Consider the following 25,278-nt stretch of genomic DNA (forward strand, 5'->3'; position numbering starts at 1 on the left):
GATTTCTTCAGATAAATCTCAATCTGAAACAAGGATGGGACTTACCACATGCCTCATTTAATCTCTATTGATGTTTTCCCATGAAAAGTTATACCCAATCTTTTATGTATCATTTCCCAATGGAGAAGTTTTGTGCTCAGGTCAGAATGAGTCACTATCTGCTAAGCATGGTCTTTAATTGGGGGGTGGGTGGGTAAGGGGAGAGATTAACTGGTTACTCCCTGTAGCTACAAACCTCCTTGCAAAATCATCATTTTATGGGTTGCTTAGCGTTTTCTGGGCTGTATGGCCATGTTCCAGAAGCATTCTCTCCTGACATTTCACCCACATCTATGGCAGGCATCCTCGGAGGTTGTGAGGTCTGTTGGAAACTAGGCAAATGGGGTTTATATGTCTGTGGAATAATGTCCAGGGTGGGAGAAAGTCTTTGACAACACATTGTTTTATGCTTATATACAAAACCACTGGAGCATAAAGGTGAAAAAAATGCAAAAAAATTGCTTTATTATTTTAAATACAGTAGATGTTAATAAAGTTTCTACAAATATAACAAAAAGGTACTTGTTTTTATATTTTTCCTTACACAATTCAGTTTACATTGTAACTTTGAGAAATGCAGAACTCCATCAGAGGCTCAAGATCAAGAAAACGAGAGAATCCAAATGATGATCAGCTGGAGGCCCCCTTTTTAAAACTTGGAAACCCCAAACAAACCTAAAATCCAGAATCTCCTGATTTAATGTGTGTCTCTCTCTTCATTTGGGCATAGAGTCCCCAGTGGCACAACCCTTGTGCTGGCAGGACTGCTGACCGAAAGGTCGGCAGTTTGAATCCAGGGAGCGGGGTGAGCTCCCATCTGTCAGCTCCAGCTTCTCATGCGGAGACATGAGAGAAGCCTCTCACAGGATGGTAAAACATCAGTGTGTCCCCTGGGCAATGTCCTTGCAGACGGCCAATTCTCTCACACCAGAAGCGGCTTGCAGTTTTTCAAGTTGCTCCTGACACACAAAAAAGGGCATATACTTAGAAAAGCATTTTGAAAAATGGTATCAGGAATCAGATAAGAGACTTTTTGGTCATCTGACCCAACAGATGAATTCAGACATTTCTAGTCAAGGCAGCTCAGTATTTAAATTTTAGGATTAGCACCAGTCTGTATATTGCACCATTATAAAAACAGATATTTCCCTAACAATTTAGACTGCTTGAAAAAAAGAGCCTGGAATTTTATTGGAAAATCGCATTTAGGACATTGATGAAACATTAAGGTCGTCATTATACATTCACCATTTCAACATTTGCACACATTATGTTTGTACTGAAACAAACATTAGAGATGTGCATTCGGGGCTTAAGTTCATCTGCTTCGTGTTTTGGCTTTTGCGGGGCACCTGATCCATTTCATCTGAGCCTCCTGAAATTGGGAGGTCAAATATTTGTTGTTTTTTTTTGTTTTCAGGGCTGAAAGACCTGTTTTCTTTTGGCCCACTTTTTGGGAGGGACAGACGGACAGACATCACCCGTAGGCCCAAAACGCCTGGCCTATGGGTGCTTTGGGCCTATGTACCCAGGCCTGGCAGGATCTGCAGCCAAGCGCTGAGTAAGGAGCACTTCTCACTCAGCGTTCGGCTAAACGCCTGGGCGCGTAGGCACGCGTAGACCCAAAGTGCCTTACTTGGCATTTGGCTGCAGGCCCTGCCAGGCCCAGGCATGTAGGCCTAAAGCCTGCATCTGTAGGACTGGGTGCTTTTGGCCTATGGGTGAGGCTTTGGGCCTACACAACTGGGCCTGGCGGGGCCTGCAGCTGAGCGCTGAGTAAGGAGCACTCCTCGCTCAGCTGCAGGCCCAGGCACCTAGGCTTAGAGGCTGCACCTGTAGACCCAAAGTGCCTTACTTGGCATTTGACTGCAGGCCCTGCCAGGCCCAGGATGTAGGCCTAAAGCCTGCACGTGTAGGCTCTGTTGCTTTTGACCTAAGGGTGCAGGCTTGGGCCTACACACCAGGCAGGGCCTGCAGCTGAGTGCCGAATAAGGAGCACTCCTCGCTTGGCTGCATGCCCGGGCGCGTAGGCCCAAAGGCTGCACCCGTAGACCCAAAGTGCCTTACTTGCACTCCTTACTCAATAAGGAGTGCACGCATTACTCGGTGCTCAGTTGCAGGCCCTGCCAGGCCTGGGCATGTTGGCCCAAAGTCTGCACCCATAGGCCAAAAGCACCCAGACCTACAGGTGCAGGCTTTAGGCTTACATGCCTGGGCTTGGCAGGGCCTGCAGCTGAGCACCAAGTAAGGAGTACTCGTTACCCTGCCAGGCCCCGGAGCTTTGGGCCTGCATGCACGGCATCAATCCGAAAAGCAGGCTTGGAGCCAGTACCTGCTCCTGCCTGCCTTTCATTGTGAGTCCATTTTCGTTCCCGGTGAGGCCTTTCCGTTTTGTGCTATCCTAATGGACGGAACAAAACAGGAATCAAACAGATGAGACAAATTTCAGGCTTACTGGTGGACAAACATACTTTGTCCGCCAGTAAGGCCAAAGCAGGTTGACTTCTCCTCTGTGAAATATAATCCTAAGTATGATTGTATACGCAGAAGAAAGCCTTGTTGGGTTCAATACTTGAACTCCATGTATAAGCACAGAACTGTAGCCTCAGGTATAACTATTATTCATTTTAAGGCCAGGGAAAAAAGCCATATCGTTGCTAAGTATATACAGACTTAAGTCTACAGTCTGGAAGCTATTGACGTCCTACTTGTCACTGTGTTAGCATCAAAGCCAGATCTGATCTTCTGTAGTCTTTTCCTGAGGCACGGGAAAAGCAGGATACATTTGCAAGACAAAACCAGAATGGGAAGAATGACTGCTATCATGAATGTAGGGGGAGTGTACCATACAAATTGGCCTAGGTCGACCCATTTGTTCCACGCAAACACCAGGGCATGAGCAGTGCACAGCAGCAGAGCTAAATATCCCATTTTGCTCTAGAAAGGAAGAAACAAAACAATGCATTAGCTTTTAAAAGTGAAAAGAAAATTGCAATAAGATAACCAATTCTAATCCTAGGGGAGGAAAACCAGTCTACACAAGATGTCTTTGGAATTACCCAGTGCTCAACTGACAAAGGACATCGGGGATTTTGAAGTGGATGTGCCATGTATAAATAGCCATGCTTAAATATTTGAAAGGCTGTCATACTGTAGATGAAGTGAGCTTGTTTTCTGCTGCTCTAGAGACTAAGACACGGGCAATGAAATCAAATGATGAGAAAAGAGATTCCACCGAAGCCTTAGGAAGAGCTTCTAGATGGGAAAAACTGTTGGAGGTTTTTACAAATAATATGTCATTTTGTCTTCTAAGGCTTTCATGGTTGGAATCACTGGGTTGCTGTGAGTTTTCCCAGCTATATAGCCATATTCCAGAAGCATTCTCTCCTGATGTTTCACCCTCTTCTATAGAGCCCCTGGTGGCGCAGTGGGTTAAATCCCTGTGCCGGCAGGACTGAAGACCGACAGGTTGCAGGTTCGAGGCGGATGAGCTCCTTCTATCAACTCCAGCTCCTCATGCGGGGACATGAGAGAAGCCTCCCACAAGGATAACAAAAACATCAAATCATCCGGGCGTCCCCTGGGAAACGTCCTTTCAGACGGCAAATTCTCTCACACCAGAAGCGACTTGCAGTTTCTCAAGTCACTCCTGACATGACAAAAAAACAAACAAACCAAAAAACCAAAAAACAAAACCCCCATTTCTATGGCAAGCACCATCAGAGGTTGTGTGGTCTGTTGGAAACTAGGCCAGTGGGGTTTATATATCTGTGGAATGTCCAGGGTGGGAGAAAGACTCTTGTCTGCTGGAGGTAAGAGTGTATGTTGCAATTGGCCACCTTAATTAGCACTGAATGACCTTGCAGCTTCAAAGCCTGGCTGATTCCTGCCTGGAGGAATCCTTTGTTGGGAGGTATTAGCTGGTCCTGATTCTTTCATGTCAGGAATTCCCCTGTTTTCTGAGTGTTGTACTTTATTTACTGTCCTGATTTTAGAGGTTTTTTTAAAAAAATACTGGTAACTAGATTTTGTTCATTTTCATGGCTTCCTCCCTTCTGTTGAAATTGTCCACATGCTTTTAGATTTCAATGGCTTCTTTGTGTAGTCTGACATGGTGGTTGTTAGAGTGGTCTAGCATTTTCCCCAGGCAGGAAGCAGCCAGGATTTGAAGCTGCAAGGCCATTCAATAGTAGTCAAAGTGGCCAACTGCAACATTCACATTTGCCTCCAGTAGTCAAGAGTTATTTCTCCCATCCTGGACATTCCAGAGATAAATAAATCTCATTGGACTAGTTTCCAATATACCTTATAACCTCTGAGGATGCCTGCCATAGATATGGGTGAAATGTCAGGAGAATGATTCTGGCCATACATCCTGGAAAACTCCCAGCAAACCAATATTTCATTTGTCAGCTGTGATACCTGCATGGCAGGGGATTGGGCTGGATGGCCTTTGTGGTGTCTTCCAACTCTGTGCTTCTATGGTTCTAAGTGTTTTCCTGCATTTGCATCCTTTCAGATGGCAATATTAGAGACTAAGGTGCATCTATGCTCTAAGATTAATGCAGTTTGACGCCACTTTAACTGTCATGGTTCAATGCTATGGAATCCTGACAGTTCTGGTTTTGGAAAATCTTTAGACTTTTCAGCTAAAGAAAAGTAAATCTGGGCAACCTGGAAGGTGCTGAACAGGCTGCACTCTGGTACCCTGAGATGCAGCTCTAACCTTAAGACATGGGGCTACAAAGTGGAGTCCATGGCATGCAAGTGTGGAGAAGAGCAAACCACAGATCACCTACTACAATGCAATCTGAGCCCTGCCACATGCACAATGGAGGACCTTCTCATAGCGACACCAGAGACACTCCAAGTGGCCAGCTTCTGGTCAAAGGACATTTAGCATAATGCCAAGTTTAAAAAAAATATTGTTTGTGTTTTGAAATGCATTTTAACTGTGTCCTCAATTTGCTTCTGACACAATAAATAAATAACTAAAGAGTGATGGTTCCTCACCAAACTACTGAGCTTTGGGAGTTAAAGTAGTATCAAAATGCATTAATTCTACAGTGCAGATTCACCTTGAATCTCAAATCTATAATACACACTGTACAGTTCACCCAGTAAGATACGATCCATTATATTTACAATTACCTGAATGTAATGAAACTCCCTCCAGGTCAGTGACTGGCTGACAGACGGGATCGACGTTACCGCCAGCAGAGCCAAGAGAGCAAGTCCCAGAATTCCCAGAGACACATAAATCTCCATTCTCCAGACATCATGTTCAATCCAGGCATTTTCTTTTTTCTGCTTCACCTGTCGAGAGAATACTACATTTTTAAAGTGTCAAAATGATACTCCAAAGGCTCAAATTTACTTAGGATTCAGGACTTTCCTAGGGATCCAATCCCTCTTGTTTGAACATTTTTTGAACACTATAAATTCCAGTATTTTCACTGTTTACAGATACTGCATGTCCACATGTTTACATCATTACATTAACCAGAATTACTGCATTATGACCCCCTCCTCTCATTTAACTGCCTTGGTTTCATCTCATGCAATTGTGTGATTTGCAATTGAGGGAGTGACACTTAGTTTCTGTTCTAATGTCTTAGCATCCTACAAATCCCAAAACTCCATGACACTTCAAGCAGAATCAAAGTACATTTGTTGTCTGGCTAACATTTTCCCTTTCTCCTGTGTACACGATAAATTAAGTCTGGCCACATCCTTTGATCTTTAACTTAGCTACTGTTTCCACCAATGACCATGTAAATTGCATCAGTTTCTACCAAAGGAAAGTCAGTTAGCTCGCAAAATATTTACTTACTTCAGCAAAGTTCTGACCTCCAAGGAAGTCTGTTCCAATCCCCTTTTAACTTGATTTCCTCAGCAGGGTTGCTTTTATTCGCTGATGGAACAGAATTCCATCTAAGGCTAAATACAACCTCTGGCAGGTTGTAACACCAGGTAATGCACTAAGAAACAGTATTTTAAGCAGCTAATCAGCAGGCATTCTTAACAATTCTTGTCATCACGCCAGGGGAACCAATACAGTTCAGGCATTTTACTTTTAAAAGAATGGATGTAATAGATCTGTAAACAGGAACAAGCTCCAGTGGTGTTGGCATTTACAGTGAAAGCCTGGTTCTCAGAGGGCAAAAGGAGAAAAGGGCTCTGGAAACTTTAAGACAAGAAAAAATTATAGCCAAAACAATGTCCTGCCTCTCCCAATATTCACAAGAACTTCATATAATTCAACTTATATTTTTAAGTATCCTATTGCGAGCCCTCGGTTGTGCAATGGGTTAAACCCTTGTGTTGGCAGGACTGAAGACCATCAGGTCAGCGGTTCGAATACTGAGAGAGCGGAACCTTTTCTATCTATAATGTATTTATTTTCTTGAATAACTATTTTGAACCTAAAGTTCTGTCTCTGGTATCCTGTACCATCCTGTTGAATGGAAACTAATCCTGACTCATCACATGTAAGTTTCTGCTGGTTATGAAGTCTGCTTCTAGCATTCTGCTACATTTTGGTGGAATCACTCCAAGTGAGGGTTATTTTTGAGCCTAACAGCTCTGATTCCCAACACTTAGCATTGAGCTACTACAGTTAAAGTGATGTCAAACTGGATTGATTTCACAGTGTAGCTGTACCCACTAATTATCTTCCTTTCATGGGCCAGTCTCCACTTAGGTAAAGGTAAAGGTTTCTCCCGGACATTAAGTCCAGTCGTGTCAGACTCTGGGGTGTGGTGCTCATCTCCATTTCTAAGCCAAAGAGCCGGCGTTGTCCGCAGACACATCAAAGGTCATGTGGCCAGCATGACTGCATGGAGCGCTGTTATCTTCTCGCCGGAGTGCTACCTATTGATCTACTTAGATTTTCATGTTTTCGAACTGATAGGTTGGCAGAAGGTGGGGCTGACAGCGGAAGCTCATGCCGCTTCCCGGATTCAAACCTACAACCTTTCGGTCAGCAAGCTCAGCAGCTCAGCGGTTTAACCCACTGCGCCACCGGTGGTTCCCCTTACCATGAAGTAAACATCACTGAATTCAATAGAACTCATCTGAAAAATCATAAACAGGACTCTACTGTTTTTCACCCTAGTTTTGGATACTACGACTATTTGAATGAATTCTATCTTGAGACTGAAATGTTCAGGATTAAGCACAGTGTTCCGGAAGCAAGTGACCATCAGTTCAGAGATTTTATAGCACAATACACACAAAGACATACACACATACAGTGAGGTACCTGTTGATATGCCCAGTTCAAGAGTTTGTATCTGTAAGATCTCCTCATTGGGTAGCACAAGCTGTAGCAGGCATGCATTGAGGCAAAGAAGAAGCTGAGCAGCCCAAACTGTTTCCTGGATAACATCCATGTATCCAACCACTGCGGAAAACGTCTGTACTTGGTCCCATGATAGAACTGGAAACCTGCGGCCAATATTCCCGGCAAATACACCAAGGCCAAAAGGGTGATTGAAACCACGGGCAAGACTTTGTTGATGACCAGGATTGGAATTTTATAAAATACATTTTCTTGAGCAGTCACAAAAGGATAGATGACGTCCCTTAGACAAGTGTACATAAAGGTCAACGACGATAATACCAGGGCGATCTTCACTGGTAAATGCCATCGAGGGAAAAGGTCATATTTACAGTGCGCATTGGGAGGAGAGTCAAACTCATCGATATAGATTCTTTGATAAATATGGGGAAAATCGTCTGCTGTGGCTGAACCAGTTGCTTTTAGATCCGTGGCCTAAATGGGGAAAAGAACACACAACACATAAACCTAATATGGGTTTAAAAACACATTATCAGTATTAGGAGATCCCTGCATTGTTGCCCTTTACAAATCCACTTATACACACTCCATTTGAAGCCATTCTAATCTGTGCACGAAGTTCTAAGTTACAGGAATTTGGCTACATTACTAGGACTGAATGAAAAGAACTTGAGGTTGCACACTAGATGCCCTTTTCACTCACTATTTTAAGCACCAGTTCATTTCGGGATGTTTGCTATCTCTACGGATTTACTTTCTTCACCAATCCTTTGAAGTGGGATGTAGCTTCAAAGACATGGGAAAACTTTTTGGAGTTCACATATAACATGAATGGAATCTGCAGGCTTTACAACACAATAACTGGAAAAGGCAAGCTGTTTTTTAATCTTCTGGATAATTGTTGCTTGTTTGACTTGGAATTTTGAAGTGGGTGTTGCAGTAAAAAGGGAACTAGGTTTGCTATGTGCCTATATAGGTAGGGCTTCTGTACACTGCATTTCAGCATACTCAAGTACAAGCCAAGTTTTTCAGTCCTTTTTTTAGGTTGAAAAAGCCTCCCTTGGCTTATACATGAGTCAAGTTACTGTATATACTCGAGCATAAGCCTAGTTTTCAGACCCTTTTTTAGTTTGAAAAAAACTCCCCTCGGCTTATACTCGAGTCAAAGTTATTTATTATTTTACTGTGTTATTAGTATTATTTTTATTACACTTACTATTTTACTTCATCGAGTTATACAAGTCTCATCATTCCGCAACACTGAACCACTGCATTTACAGTGGTATTTAACTCTACTGCATTAACTTTACAGTGTAGATGGAGTGCCTACAAAGTTATACTACACTATACAGTGTTCCCTCGCTACTTTGCGGTTCGCTTTTCGCAGACTTGCTATTTCGCGGGTTTTTGGATGGAGTGTGGAAGGGTGTTCCACCATCCCCCTCGAAAGAGAGGCAGCCAATCATAATAAAAAAGAGAGAGGAGATAAAAAGCACTATGTAAATCACAGCCTTATAGCCCCTTCCTTATGGCTAGCCAAAAAAAAAAAAAAGTGTGCAGTGCCTTTAAATCTCTCCTTGCTTCTGCCTCACCCTCAGAAAGCAATGTGTGTGTGTGTGTATAGTCCCTACTTTGCGGATTTTCACTTTTCGTGGGTGGTCCTGGAACATAACACCTGCAATAAGTGAGGGAACACTGTAATTACTTTTCTAAATGACCCAAGAGTCATGTCCATATATTTTCTCAAAGTTTATTTGACAATGGAGGAATGCAAATAAGGAGGTCATTTCTTTAAACCCTTTGAACTTCGTAGCTCAGTGTTAGAAGGATTAAACTAAGAAGTAAACTTCATGGGAGAATTCAAGGATGGGCAAACATCAGGCTTGTCAGGTCTCTTTATTTAAATCAGACACCCAAATCCTCTAATTAGAGACAAATGCAAAAGCCAGACACTAAAAATTAATGAGATTTTAAACTGGGAATTTACACCTGTTTCTAGGCATTTGTTTTCAGTACCGGAGCAATGCATTGAGCTTTTCATTCTTTCAGATAGACTCATCTTCTAGTGATTCCAAACCTTCTGTACTTCATAAGACTGATTCAGGCACTAAAAGTCACTGTGAGATTGTTAAACAACTAGAAGCCGGAGATCCATGCTGAAGGGAGTGCAATTTAACCAGAGATCTATCAGCAGATCCTAATCTACTTTCAGTTCACCCTTGAGCCCAAATGGTAACAAACCTTTTTTCCAGGTCTTTTAACTGTCTTGCTAAGGGTAACATAGAACTTGTTAACTGAAAAATATAGAGAGAGGTGTGATTTTTTTTAAAGAAGCAAACTATACTTTCGTCGAGTCTCTTCTTAATTTCAGAAGGATGCAGTTAATCACTTAGGCATTTATATTTATTTCCAAGTTAGATGAGATGAAGTCTGTTAAACATAGTTTGTTTTTTTTAATTCAAACCCTTAAGTGTTCCAAGAAAGAGGTTTGAGTAAGAATCAAATCTGGCTTCCCCTTCACCTTTTGCTTTGCAATGAAGTGTAAGGGCCGGCTTTAGCACAGCAGGTTAATCACCAGCTGCAGTAAATCTTGCCAGCTGAAAGGCTGACAGTTTGAAGCCAGGTCAGGGTGAGCTCCTGACCTTCAGCCCAGCTCCCATGTCCACCTAGCAGATCGAAAACAGCAATGTGAGTAGATGAATAGGAACTGCATTAAATGGGGAGATGTTTTATATACTGTGTTTGGGGGGAAAGTATCTTAGGTTAGGGTTGCCATAAAATTCTTTAATAGAAAAGAATAACTATATTGCCATTGTAAATTAAAATTAAATGCTTTCCCCAGCACACATCACAAAAACAACACTTTTCTACTGCAGTCCCTGCAGTATTAAGAATGTGTAAAATGTATTATTTAAACATGTTGCTCCACTTCTGAAGAAGGGATTTGAAATGTTAAGAGTGCAAGTGACTACATTACTAAATGGTTCAGATTATTATGTTGCTTTTAGAAATGCAAACCATATTAAAGCTGTTATGAAAGCGAGGCAGGGGACCATAATACATTTCTGGTTTTAATGAAAATTTGCCAGATATTTGTTGGAGCATGCAAGGAATTAGTGAGTGTGTGTGTCAACTGTAAAATAAGATGCATGAAGATGACTGGTTGGGCAATGCTGAGCCTGGGACTTTTGGTTTTGTTGTTGTTCATTCGTTCAGTCGTCTCTGACTCTTCGTGACCTCATGGACCAGCCCACGCCAGAGCTCCCTGTCGGCCGTCACCACCCCCAGCTCCTTCAAGGTCAGTCCAGTCACTTCAAGGATCCCATCCATCCATCTTGCCCTTGGTCGGCCCCTCTTCCTTTTGCCTTCCACTTTCCCCAGCATAATTGTCTTCTCTAGGCTTTGCTGTCTCCTCATGATGTGGCCAAAGTACTTCAACTTTGTCTCTAGTATCCTTCCCTCCAATGAGCAGCCGGGCTTTATTTCCTGGAGGATGGACTCGTTGGATCTTCTCACAGTCCAAGGCACTCTCAGAACTTTCCTCCAACACCACAGATCAAAAGCATCTATCTTCCTTTTGGTTACTTTTTTTGGTTACTTTTGGTTACTGTTACATTTTTGTTCAGGCTTGAGCTATGTAGGTATTCAGAGAGAAGAAGAGAGAAACAGGGAGACACAGAGTTTGGAGTGTGCTCTCGCTTCATGAGCTGCTGAAGGAATTTACCCACATGGACAAAGAAAGACCATTTTACATCTCTCATAAAAGGACATTATGTGAGTTGGTGCAACTGATCACACTGTACATATGTTGTTCTGAACTGCGAAGAGTAAACTACTTGGTCTTTACTGTTCACCTGCATGGCATATTTTCTTTCTCTGGCAAGGCAGTGTATGGGCTGACCAAACGTGAACTACACATAGTTTATTTTACATTACACCACAACATTGTCTTGGTTATAGATTTGAAACTTAGACTCTATATTAGTTCTTAGTCTTACTGATGAATTAGGTTCCTATTTTATTGCTCAGTATAATTGAAGGAAATTTTATCATTTTATTTGATGGTTTGCAGGCTTTCTGATTAGTTTGATTAATAATCTCATTTACTTATGTTTGTTTTTAAAGTATGTTTGTTGTATCCTTTTTATCATGTCTTCAAGTGCCTGGGTGTCTCATGCATAATAAACTTCTACAATATTTATGATACTAACAAAACTGAAATATTGGAATAATATAGCAAGACATTTCAGAGTGCAGGGGCCAAACAGCTTGCCATAAAATTAAAATACTTGTCTTGTTTGTCACTCCAGTAAATATAAATGCACACATAAATGAGGTTACCGAATTGTTCAAAGTTTCCCAAGTCCTTTCTGGATCCATTTTCTGATCTTCATCCACATCCATGTTTCTGATCAATTTCTATTCTTCCTTTTATAGAAAGATGATTTCTGAAAGACAATTTTATATGATACTTTTGAGTTTTTTTTTAATGTGGATTAGGCATTATGATGTTAAGAAAATGGTTGAAATCTTAAGCATATATATATCATTACGAGCACTGTTTCATTTAGTAGATTGTTTGTGCAGAACAGCATAACTTCTAACACTGGTTAACACTTTTTATGTTGGAAGCTGAAAACATATTTGTAAAATTTGCACACTTATGAACTTTCTTCTCTTGAGCGGAAGCCTTCATTCTGTTCTACAAAAATATTTTCAAACAAGCTCAAGAGTTAAAAGTGTACACTTTTTAAAATCAAAGGGTAAAGTGAACAGGATTATAGCAATTATACATACATTGGGCAAGTTGTGATAAGTTAGACTTCTTGCAAATCCTGAACAATACACTTGTTCTTACTGCTGCCTGATTACTGTCTCTGCAAGTGCAAGAAGCTACAAACCATGTTCCATCCTTGGTTTATCGTTGCATCTGAATCTGATAGTCTGGCCTCTCTTCCCTTCAGCAAACTGGAGGAGGAATCAATGGTTTGTTCTTGATTTAAACTCTTTGCTTTGTCAGAGGTCAAGCAACAACATGAACTCTTTACTTTGTTGGGAAGTCAGGCATCACAATAAATAAACCATGATAAACATCCATGGTTTGTTCAACTACTCCCATTTGAAGTGTAAAAGGTGTGTGCTAGCAAGGTGCTTGTTGAATCCTGGCTTATGCTGTCATATGATCAGGGTCTAAGTATCTTAAGGGTTGTGCTTGGAATTCGTTCCTTTCATTTCTACCATTTCTTTCATGTCTTCCGTTTCTTCGGAAGCACGAAATGGGAAGCCCCCTCCCCATACGAAAATCTGCTCAGGCAGGCTTTCGTGTGCATCTGAACTTGGCTTCTTGACTTGGAAAGGGAGTGCCTGTGTGGCAGGGCATGCAGGCAGGTCTGGAGTTCGGCTGCAGGCATGCTCCGGGCCTGCCTGCATGCCCTGCCACACATGCACTCTTGGAGCGCAACTGCACCTGAGCGCCACTTACTCTAGAGTAAGAGGTGCTTGACTGCAGGCACTGGCAGACACATACACTTTCCAGGCCTGCCTGCATGTCCCACCACACACACACTCTCTTTCAAAGGAGAGAATATGTGTGTGGCATGGTGTGGCGGCTGGCCCGGAAAGCACGTGTGCCTGCCAGTGTCTACAGTGCCTCTTACTCTAGAGTTGAAGAAGAACGAATGCTGGGAAGAGGAGCCAGTAGATGGGAAGCCCCCAAATGGTCCGACTTTTGGGCCCCAAAACGAAAGAACCAAAAACAACCCTCCCAGTTTTGGGAAGCTCACAAAAAGCAGATCGGAGCCCCTAACAAAAGCCAGGACACTAAACGGGGCGAGGTTTACCCCAAATGCACATGTCTAAAGTATCTCAGGTTAGGGTTGGCTAAACTCCTTTAATAGAATAGAATAACTTTATTGTTATTGTACAACAAAATTAAATGCTTTCCACAGTACACATCACAAAAACAATACTTTTCTACTACAGTCCCATCCAGAAATATTCAAAATAATATAAAATTTTAAAGGCACCCTTTTAAAGTTTGCAACGTGTTTTGATGAATAAATTTTGAGCTGTTAGAATCTTTTTTTCAAAACATTAAAAGAAGGGGTGAAAACAAAGTATGTTTCCTTTAAAAGCAGAAGATTTAATTGAGCTGAAAGAGGATGCAAATAAATAGGATATTTTCTGGAAGAAAACTGAGGCTCATCTTACTTATGCAGGTTTGATAGAAAAGAAAAAGTAAGTATTCTTATTTGTAACTATATAAAAAACAAAACAAAAACCAACTGTCACAACAACATAAACCCTTTATTCACTATGTATGTAGTATGTTTGGTAAAACAAACTCAGACTGCTTAAGCAAGCACTAATTTCAGACATTTTGCAGGAAAACTGACATCATTGTCTTGCTTCAGTCTGTGCTCATGCTGAGATACAAACACATTCTGAAATGAATAAAATCCATTCAAAAAGGAAATTTAGACTCTGCCCACTACAGAAGTGGACCACTGCTGGTAGTTGCAATGCAGCGGAAATACAATTCCTTGATCACAGTTTCACACAGCCTCAGGGGCCTTAATGTCTAAGCATGGATGATAGAAGTGAAAATATTAGGACGTTGTTTCAATACTTCTCCGCTATTTATTTTGGCATTTGCAATATGCTAGGTGTTACCCCCGGGCAGAAGTTAGCAGTTGCTGCCTAGAAAACTAACAGTCCACCCACAGTTACATTAGACAGAGGAGGATAGATAAAAATCACAGAGAGTCAAGCAATAGTTTTCAGCAGACAGCTAATCGATAAACATTGTCCACTGAAGCCAATAAGCCCTTGTGGCTCAAGGGATTTAGAGACCACAACACACATATTGTTGTACTCTAAATTTATCATGGCAGTCGGAAAGAATTAAGTCAGTGTTTATTACCTAGACACCCTAGAAGGAAGAATATATTCCAAAGTGGGTTGATACAGTTTTGAGATTTTATCTTTTTGGGCTACAACTGACAGAACCCCCAAAGTAACATGGCCAATGGTCATGTATGCTAGTGGATTCTGGATGTTGTAGTCTAAAAAAGTAGTATTTCAAAGAGCTGGTAGCTGTTGCCAAGGTTGCAGAGTTTTTGTGTTGCAGTTAAGCAGGGCAAACCCAGTCCTTGGAGAGTGAGATATTATCTACTTCAGGGAGCAGATGCTGGGAGCTAGTATCAGAGAGACACAACACCAGCAGGATAATCTATTTTAGAGGCTGAATCAGAAGACATGTTTACATAACATGCAAATTATTAGTGATATACAGATGTTTATTAAGGTGAATGGGATTTAGGCCTTTTAATTTGCCAAATACTTTACTGTTAGCCAACACTTAAGGGGATATTTTATTTAGGATTTACAAATGCACTACACTATTTTCAACTTTCATGGCTGAATTCTATGGAATCATGTGGTTGCAGCTGAAGGAAAAACCAGAGATATCTGGTTGAAAATATTACTTCTACTTCAAATCTGAGGAGCATTCAGCAGATTGCAATGGTTAATAACATGGAATATAACACTGTATTGTTATTATCTGACTTCAAGTCAACGGTGACTTATGGTGATCTTATGAACAAAAATTTATGAAAGGGGTTGCGGTGGCGCAGTGGGTTAAACCACTAAGCTGCAGAACCTGCTGACTGGAAGGTCAGTGGTTCGAATCCATGGGACAGAGTGAGCTTCTGCTTTTAGCCTCAGCTTCTGCCAACCTAGCAGTTTGAAAATATGAATTTGAATGAAAATTTCCTGCTTCTTGGTAGGGGGTTGGACTGGATGGCCTGTGTGGTCTCTTCCAACTCTATGATTCTATGAAATGTGAGTAGACAGTAGGTACTGCTCCGGCGGGAAGGTAACGGTGATCCATGCCAGCCACATGACTTAGAAGGCGTCTATGGACAACGCCGGATCTTTGGCTTAGAAATGGAGATAAGCCACCACCCCCAAAGTTGGACTCGACTACACTTAATGTCAAGGGGAAACTTTTACCTTAACCTTCAAGTCAACCTGTCCCCAATAGCCCTGCTCAGGTCTTGTGGACTCAGTGTCATTGCTTTCCTAACGGATAGCCTCATCACATGGAATGTTTTCCCTGTCATAGGACACTTCATCTCAATTTCAGGACAAGAGGCATGGACCCCATCACATGATGTTTGTTTACTTCTGGTCATCATCTGTTGCTCTTCATCCTTGAAATGGAGATGACGCTTGCTGAAAGGAGGGAGTTCAGAACACGGGCAAGTAATCATATTCTGAGGCGTCTGGCAAAACTGCCGCTAATGCCGAAAAACACATGTGATGGAATCGGACAGATTCGCCCATGTTGAACCATTTCAGTGACATTGAGGAATGGGCGTTCGTTACCACTTTGCTGTCACTGAACTTTCTCTTTAATAGTAATCTGGGTTTCCTAGGAAGTGGTGGATTGTGTTACACTCCATTTTATTTTGAATTTCTCTGTTACACTCTGTTAACACTCCATATAACAACAATAATACTTTATTTATAGGTTGCCCTATCTCTCCAAGGGGACTCAGTGTGGCTTCCAGACAAAAAAGGAAAACATTCAATGCCTTGGTAATTAACAACACATAAATAAAAATCAGTGCATGGTAACAGTGCATGGATTGCCCCTACATGATCCTTCTGCTGTTCAAAGTGGTTTAAAGATAGTGTGGGTCCTATTGAAAGAAATGTTTTTAAAATGTGCTGATCTACTCTAGAGGGAAACCACCAAATTGAAATAATGTTAAAAATGGAGAGAAGGTTCCATGGAAAGTAATGTTAAAAGTGGAGTTAAAATTCTGCTTGTCTACTCAAGCAGAAGAATTCAAACAGAAGAGGGGAAGATACCACTGAAAGGAGTGTTTTATAACTGTGACAGGGGAGGAGACATTGCCTCCTCTGGTGTGCGGGGCTTTGAGGAAGGCAAGGGATCACATTGGATTTTGGACATTTTAATGTGGTGTCCTGTCTCCTTTAGTTTAAGGGGCTTTGGGGAGGGCAAGGGATCTCTTGGCTTTTGGATACTGAAGTTTTCCCTGATTAAAAGAAAAAGTAATGCAGAGAGGGTGGAGAAAAGGATTCCCCAAGTGATGGTTCCAAACACAGGTAACAACAGGTGAAAACCTGGAGAGAAACATCTGTGATGAGAAGACAGAACTTGAAATGGGACGACTGGGGATCTACCAGTTCGATAATCTTTGCAAGAGCAGTGATTCCCAACCTGTGGTCCTACAGGTGTTTTGGACTTCAGCTCCCACAATTCCTTGTTGTTGTTCATTCGTTCAGTCGTCTCCGACTCTTCGTGACCTCGTGGACCAGCCCACGCCAGAGCTCCCTGTCAGCCGTCACCACCCCCAGCTCCTTCAAGGTCAGTCCAGTCACTTCAAGGATGCCATCCATCCATCTTGCCCTAGGTCGGCCCCTCTTCCTTTTGCCTTCCACTTTCCCCAGCATAATTGTCTTCTCTAGGCTTTGCTGTCTCCTCATGATGTGGCCAAAGTACTTCAACTTTGTCTCTAGTATCCTTCCTTCCAGTGAGCAGCCAGGCTTTATTTCCTGGAGGATGGACTGGTTGGATCTTCTTGCAGTCCAAGGTACTCTCAGCACTTTCCTCCAGCACCACAGCTCAAAAGCATCGATCTTCCTTCGCTCAGCCTTCCCTATGGTCCAGCTCTCACATCCGTAGGTTACTACAGGGAATACCATGGCTTTGACTAGGCGGATCTTTGTTGCCAGTCTGATGTCTCTACTCTTTACTATTTTATCGAGACTGGACATTGCTCTCCTCCCAAGAAGTAAGCGTCTTCTGATTTCCTGGCCACAGTCTGCATCTGCAGTAATCTTTGCGCCTAGAAATACAAAGTCTGTCACGGCCTCCACATTTTCTCCCTCTATTTTCCAGTTGTCAATCATTCTTGTTGCCATAATCTTGGTTTTTTTGACGTTCAGCTGCAACCCGGCTTTTGTGCTTTCTTCTTTCACCTTGATTAGAAGGCTCCTCAGCTCCTCCTCGCTTTCGGCCATCAGAGTGGTGTCATCTGCATATCTGAGGTTGTTAATGTTTCTTCCAGCAATTTTCACCCCAGCTTTGCATTCATCAAGCCCCGCACATCGCATGATGTGTTCTGCATACAAGTTAAAAAGGTTGGGTGAGAGGATGCAGCCTTGTCGTACGCCTTTCCCAATCTTGAACCAGTCTGTTGTTCCGTGGTCAGTTCTGACTGTTGCTACTTGGTCCTTGTACAGATTCCTCAGGAGAGAGACAAGGTGGCTTGGGATGCCCATCCCACCAAGAACTTGCCACAATTTATTATGATCCACACAGTCAAAGGCTTTAGAATAGTCAATGAAGCAGAAGTAGATGTTTTTCTGAAACTCCCTGCCTTTCTCCATTATCCAGCGGATATTGGCAATCTGGTCTCTCGTTCCTCTGCCTTTTCTAAAACCAGCTTGAACATCTGGCAACTCTCGCTCCATGTATTGCTGGAGTCTTCCTTGCAGGATCTTGAGCATTACCTTGCTGGCATGAGAAATAAGGGCCACTGTACGGAAGTTGGAGCAGTCTTTCGCATTTCCCTTTTTTGGTATGGGGATGTAAGTTGATTTTTTCCAGTCTGATGGCCATTCTTGTGTTTTCCATATTTGCTGGCATATGGCATGCATCACCTTGACAGCATCATCTTTTAAGATTTTAAACAGTTCAGCTGGGATCCCGTCGTCTCCTGCTGCCTTGTTGTTAGCAATGCTTCTTAAGGCCCATTCAACCTCACTCCTCAGGATGTCTGGTTCTAATTCATTCACCACACCGTCAAAGCTATCCTCGATATTATTATCCTTCCTATACAGGTCTTCTGTATAATCTCGCCACCTTCTCTTGATCTCTTCAGCTTCTGTTAGGTCCCTGCCATCTTTGTTTCTTATCATACCAATTTTTGCCTGAAATTTACCTCCAATGTTTCTAATTTTCTGGAAGAGGTCTCTTGTCCTTCCTATTCTGTTGTCTTCTTCCACTTCCATGCATTGCTTGTTTAAAAATAGTTCCTTGTCTCTTCTGGCTAACCTCTGGAATTGCGCATTTAACTGGGCATATCTCCCCTTATCCCTGTTTCCTTTTGCTTTCCTCCTTTCTTGGGCTACTTCCAGTGTCTCAGCAGACAACCATTTTGCCTTCTTGGTTTTCTTTTTCTTTGGGACGTACTTTGTTGCCGCCTCCTGAACAATGTCGCGGACTTCTGTCCATAGTTCTTCTGGGACTCTGTTTACTAAATCTAGCCCTTCAAATCTGTTCTTCACTTCCACTGTATATTCGCTAGGAATGTTAGTGAGATCATATCTAACTGGTGTGTGTATTTTCCCTGATCTCTTTAGTTTTATTCTAAATTGAGCAATAAGAAGTTCGTGATCTGAGCTACAGTCAGCCCCAGGTCTTGTTTTCACCGACTGGATGGATGTCCGCCACCTTTGGCTGCAAAGGATGTAGTCAATCTGATTTCGGTGCTGACCATCTGGTGAAGTCCATGTATAAAGCCGTCTTTTAGGTTGTTGGAAGAGAGTGTTTGTTATACACAGCGAGTTTTCCTGGCAAAATTCTATCAGCCTGCGTCCCGCTTCATTTTGTTCTCCCAGACCATGCTTGCCTGTGATCCCAGTTGTCATTTGACTTCCCACCTTGGCATTCCAGTCTCCTGTAATGAAAATAATGTCTCTTTTTGGTGTATTATCCAGTAGGTCCTGCAGATCCTCATAGAACTGATCTACTTCTGCTTCTTCAGCAGCTGTGGTTGGGGCGTATATTTGGATCACTGTAATGTTGAAAGGCTTTCCTTGCACTCGAATTGAGATCATTCTGTCATTTTTTGGGTTGTATCCAAGCACTGCTTTAGCGAATTTCTTATTAATTATGAAGGCTACTCCATTTCTTCTATGTTCCTCTTGTCCGCAGTAGTAGATCTGGTGGTCATCTGATGTGAAGTGGCCCATTCCAGTCCATTTCAGTTCGCTGACCCCCAGAATGTCTATCTTTAGTCTTGACATCTCACCAATAACAACATCCAATTTGCCCTGGCTCATAGATCTTACATTCCAGGTTCCTATGGTGTGTTGATCTTTAGAGCATCGGATTCGTCGTTCACCTCCGTCGTTCAAGGATACTGGGGTGGTTTGCCGTTGCCTTCCCCAGGGATCACGCTTGGTCTGACCTCTCTGCCACAACCGTCCCGTCTTGGGTGGCCCTTCACGGTTTCGCTCATGACATCATTGAGGTGCTCAAGCTCCAGCGCCACAACAAGGCGGTGACCCTTTGCTGGAGCCCACAATTCCTAACAGCTGGAAAGATGGCTGGGATCTCTTGGAGCCGAAGTCCAAAACATCTAGAGGACCAAAGGTTGGGAACCACTGTGCTAGGCAGACAGTCTCCAATGCTTCTCAAGGTCCATGAGATGAGGTTCTGCATCTATCTATCTGAATATGGTCTTCCTCTTGCCCACCCAGTGGGTTTTCTTGGTTGAGGAGGGATTTGAACTCTGCTTTCTGGAGCTATAATCCAGCATTCAAACTACAATGCCAAACTGGCTTTCTTATGTACACAGGTTGACAAACATGGGTAGGTCACGTACTTGTTGGAGTTCACTACAACATTCGTGCCATGTTTGTTTTCTTGCCACAGATACAGCACTATTGTGCTATACTTGCAGTAATAGCAAGTTGGAAGAAAGGGCTGTGGCACCTGGAAGCTTGTGTAGCTACACTTTACCTTATCAGAGAAGGTTCTGGAAAGTGTGAAGCAGACTCTTTTGGAAGAGCAAGAAATGGGAGAGGCTGCTAGGGACGACAACAATTCTAAAACATGAGGAGGATTCCTAAAGGAATGTGCCACTCAAGACCAGAGACATCAAGTACACTGGTGGTGCAGCAGGTTAAACCACTGAGATACTGAACTTGCTGACCAAAAGGTCGGCAGTTTGAATCCGGTAAGCAAGGTGAGGTCCTCCTGTTAGCCCCAGCTTCTGCCATGTTAGCAGTTGAGATACTAAACTTGCTGACTAAAAGGTCGGTGGTTTGAATCCGGGGAGCAGGGTGAGCTCCCGCTGTTAGCTCCAACTTCTGCCAAGTTAGCAGTTCGAAAATACACAAATGCGAGTAGATCAATAGGTACCGCTTTGGCGGGAAGGTAACGGCGCTCCATGCAGTCATGCTGGCCACATGAACTTGGAGGAGTCTACAGACAACGCCGACTCTTTGGCTTAGAAATGAGGATGAGCACCCTCCCCCCAAGAGTTGGACACGAAGACCTAACGTCAAAGGGAAACCTTTACCGTTACTTACACTGCCATATAATCCAGTTAAAAGCAGATAAACTGGATTTTATCTGGTAGTGTAGATGAGGCCGTAGATTCAGGGGATTCCACAGACAGAAGTTATTGCAAATTTCCAAAGGAATAAGAGATGTCTAGTGGTAGTAGTGGGTTGTAGTTGAAAACAGTTAAATTTTCCCAAAGATTTAGCTTTGCAACCGTCCAAGATCTGATACTGTATGTTCTCTTCCTGTCTATTTACGCCTTCCTGGATGTCTGCTGATGCAGCACAACTCTTGCTCCAGGCAGCTACAGAGATATGTCTAGAGATATGTCTCCTGACTTTGCTCCTCTGCCAATACCGATGATATTAAATAGTAAGAGATGCAGATTCCTATATGTTAATAACTTGTTAGCTGAGCACTTCTCCGTTAGTAATAAACATGGCACCATCACTGCGGCAAAGAATCTGGGAAACTTCCCAAAAGTAGAAAGACTTCAGAAAGTAACATAGGGAAGAAGATCCAAATGGTTCAGTGAAGGCCCTTCCATACAGACATATAATTCAGAATATTAAGGCAGATAATCCACAATATCTGCTTTGAACTGGGTTATCTGAGTCCACAGTGTCACATAACCCAGTTCAAAACAGATAATGTGGGATTTTCTACAGCTGTGTGGAAGGGGCCTGAGTGCTGAGGATAGGAAATGATTACAGAGGGTCCTTCCAGATAGGCCCTATATCCCAGGATCTGATCCCAAGTTTTCTATTTATCCCAGATTATTTGGAAGCGCCAACTCGTATAATCCAGTTTAAAGCAGAAAACCCAGGATCAGATCCTGGGATTTGGGCCTGTCTGGAAGGGCCTAGAGAGTGCATCTACACTATGGCATGAATGGAGTTTGACACAACTTGGAACTTCCATGGCTCAATGCTATGGAATCATGGAAGTTGTGGTCTTACCAGGTCGTTAGTCATCTCTGCTGGTGTCTCATCAAACTACAAATCCCTCTATTTCCTAGCATTGAGCCCTGGCAATTTAAGTTGTGCCAAACTGTATTCATTGTACACTAGTGTAGATGTCCCTGAAAGCTGTGCATCCATTATTGTAAATACACGTGTGAAAATGAGTGGTGATGCAACAGGGCATTGAGGCTGGTAGCCGGAACAGGAGGGAAAAATATAACTATTTCCCAATTGCGGAATTTTCCCAGTTTTGGAACCTTTCCGTCTGCATACTTTGCCTCCACGATTCCGAAAAACAAACTGACTACGTCTCAACTTCGAAACACATCTCTTGTTCCCCACAAAACCTCTTGCCAAAGCCAGCAACTTGGGTTTTTAAACCCTGCAAACCCAAACAAGTTTTGTTTGTGTTGGTACTCTATTTTTTGGTCTCATCCATGAGATCCAGGGTGCATCTACATTGCTGAATTCATGAAGCTAGACCCTACTTTACTTGCCAAGGCTCAATGCTATAGAATCATGGGATTTGTAGTTTGGTGAGGCACAAATGCTCTTTGACAGAGATAGCTAAAGACCCTGTAAGACTACAAAATCCATGATTTCATGGCATTGAGCCACGACAGTTGTGTCAAATTGCAATCATTCTACATTGCAGACCAGGTTTAAGCGTCTGAAGGGGAAAAGGAAAGGGCTTGAGGCTGCTAGGAATTGTGGGAGTTGAAGTCCAAAACATTGGGAAGGCCCATGTTTGCCCAAGCCCATTGTAAATATATCCCAAAGCAATCTAGACCCCATCTACACTGTGGTTTGAAACTGAATTATAGTTTTTGTAGACTCCTATAATACAGTTGAACTGCATTATATGAGTCTACACTAACCATATAATGTACTTTCAAATTGCATTGTATGACAATTTAGATGGAGACTCAGACTTGTTTCCAAAATGTGTATCTTGTGATGAAAAGCAAGTAAGCAAGAACTTCCCCATCTTTGGCTGCATCTACACCATCTTTGGCTGCATTGAATTAATACAGTTTGACCCCACTTTAATTGCCATGTAATCTTGGAAGTTGTAGTTTGGTGAGGCAGCAGCACTCTTTGGCAGATAAGGCTAATAATAATAATAATAATAATAATAATAATAATAATAATATACGTTATTTCTTGACTGTCTTCTCTCCTCATAAGGACTTGGGGTGGTTTACATACATATAAAAAGCAAATATGTAAATAGTGGTTTACATACATATAAAAGGCAAACATGTAAAAGACCGGCTGTACCTACACCAGTGTTTCTCAACTTGGGGGTCACGAAGGGGGTGTCAGAGGGGGTCGCCAAAACCATCAGAAAACACCGTATGAAGGTTCTGTGTGCGAAGTTTGGCCCAATTGTATCATTGGTGGAGTTCAGAATGCTATTTGATTGTAGGTGAACTATAAATCCCTGTAACTACAATTCCCAAATGTCACGATATATTTTCCCCAAACTCCACCAGTGTTCACATTTGGGCATATTGAGTGTTCGTGCCAAGTTTGGTCCAGATCCATGACTGTTTGAGTCCACAGTGCACTTGGGATGTAGGTGAACTACTATTTATTTATTTACTACATTTATATAGTATTTATACTACAACTCCAAAACTCAAGTTCAATGCCCACCATACCCTTCCAAGTATTTGATGTTGGTTATGGGAGTTCTGTGTGCCATATTTCACTTAATTTCATCATTGGTGGAGTTCAGAATGCTCTGGTTGGAGGCAAACTATAAATCCCAGCAACTACAACTCCCAAATGTCAAGGTCTATTTTCCCCAAACTCCACCAGTGTTCACATTTGGGCATATTGAGTATTCATGCCAAGTTTGGTCCAGATCCATGATTGTTTGAGTCCACAGTACTCTCTGGATGTAGGTGAACTACCATTTATTTATTTACTACATTTATATAGTATTTATACTACAACTCCAAAACTCAAGTTCAATGCCCACCATACCCTTCCAAGTATTTGATGTTGGTTATGGGAGTTCTGTGTGCCATGTTTCATTGAATTTCATCATTGAGGGAGTTCAGAATGCTCTGGTTGGAGGTGAACTATAAATCCCAACCACTACTATCCCCAAATGTCAAGGTCTATTTTCCCCAAACTCCACCAGTGTTCACATTTTGGCATACTGAGTGTTCGTGCCAAGTTTGGTCCAGATACATCATTGTTTGAGTCCACAGTACTCTCTGAATGTAGGTGAACTACCATTTATTTATTTACTACATTTATATAGTATTTATACTACAACTCCAAAACTCAAGTTCAATGTTCACCATACCCTTCCATGTATTTGATGTTGGTTATGGGAGTTCTGTGTGCCACGTTTCATTGAATTTCATCATTGGTGGAGTTCAGAATGCTCTGGTTGGAGGCGAACTATAAATCCCAGCAACTACTATCCCCAAATGTCAAGGTCTATTTTCCGCAGATAATGTGGGATTTTATTCAGCTGTGTGGATGGAGCCCAAGTGGGACCAAAGTGGATTGAAAGTGAAGTAAAACTGAATTAATTCTACAGTGGTAGATTGGTGATGTAACCCAAGGCATCTAAAATGTGTACCTTGTGATGCCAAGCAAGCCAGCCCATGATGGGTTCCTGCTCTACAGCTACTATTATCATCACATGTTTGCATATATATATAATCTTGGTTACTGTCAAGCTACATATTTACATGCTTGCTAAAAATTAATCAAAACTAAGAATCCTGTTTGCCTTGTTTGGATAGAGAAACCCAAGGAAACAGGAAAGGCGCCCCAGGCGTGGAGTCAGTGCAAGGAGGTGAGACCTGGCAAAAGAGAGGAGAGAGAGAGAGGGATGGAGGGCAGTCTGGGCGGGCCAATATTTGCAGGAGCAGCAGCGACGTGTCCTTCTGCCTGCCTTGCTTTGGGAGCGGAGGGGCTGGCTACTCACATCCGAGGCTCATCCTCCCGAAAGGAAACCCAAGGGCGACTTGTCTCTCTCTCTCGCCTTCTCCGCGCCGCCGTGAACTTTCCTCCCCTTCTCTGCCTGTGATCCTGCTTCCAAGCCGGTTTAAGAGCTTCTTGGAGCCCGGCGTCTCCTTTCAGCCCCGGAGGGCGGCCTGGCTCGGCGTGGAGCCGCTTTCTGGCCCGCCCTCCGCCCATCCCTCCTCCTCCTCCTCCTCGCCCCTCCTCCGCCTTTCTCCTCCACACTGGAGAATGAATGCAGTTCCACACCGCTTGAACGGCAGTGCTGTGGAGTCCTGGGAGTTGTAGGGTTAGGTCCTTAGCCTTCTCTGGGTGCATCTACATTGTAGAATTAATGCAGTCGGGCACCACTTTAATTACCATGGCTCATTAATATGGAGTCCTGGGAGTTGTAGTTTTGCAAGGTCCTTAGCCTTCCCTGGGTGCCCCCCCCCACCCCGTGGAATGAATGCAGTTTGATACCACTTCAAATGCTTTGACTCGGCGTTGTGGCGTCCTGGGAGTTGTAGTTTTACCAGGTCCTTAGCCTTCTCTGGGTGCATCTACATTGTAGAATTAATGCAGTTGGACACCAATTATCATGGCTCAATAATGTGGCGTCCTGGGAGTTGTAGTTTTGCAAGGTCCTTAGCCTTCAATGGGTATACCCCCTCCCC

The 25,278-nt window shown here is 42.7% G+C and overlaps 1 protein-coding gene across 1 annotated transcript; it reads right to left on the bottom strand.

Annotated features, from left to right (window-relative positions):
- Positions 1-478: 478 nt before the first annotated feature.
- Positions 479-24,788, bottom strand: STEAP1 (STEAP family member 1). Its single transcript, XM_060782297.2, has 5 exons — positions 24,588-24,788; positions 11,684-11,790; positions 7,304-7,816; positions 5,191-5,355; positions 479-2,976 (listed from the first exon to the last, which is right to left on the bottom strand). The coding sequence occupies exons 2-5, from the start codon at positions 11,744-11,746 to the stop codon at positions 2,719-2,721; spliced, it is 999 nt and encodes a 332-aa protein (XP_060638280.2). The 5' UTR covers positions 11,747-11,790; positions 24,588-24,788; the 3' UTR covers positions 479-2,718.
- Between the last annotated feature and the right edge of the window lie 490 nt (positions 24,789-25,278).

The sequence above is a fragment of the Anolis sagrei genome, chromosome 6 (genome assembly GCF_037176765.1).
Source record: "Anolis sagrei isolate rAnoSag1 chromosome 6, rAnoSag1.mat, whole genome shotgun sequence".
NCBI lineage: Eukaryota > Metazoa > Chordata > Lepidosauria > Squamata > Dactyloidae > Anolis > Anolis sagrei.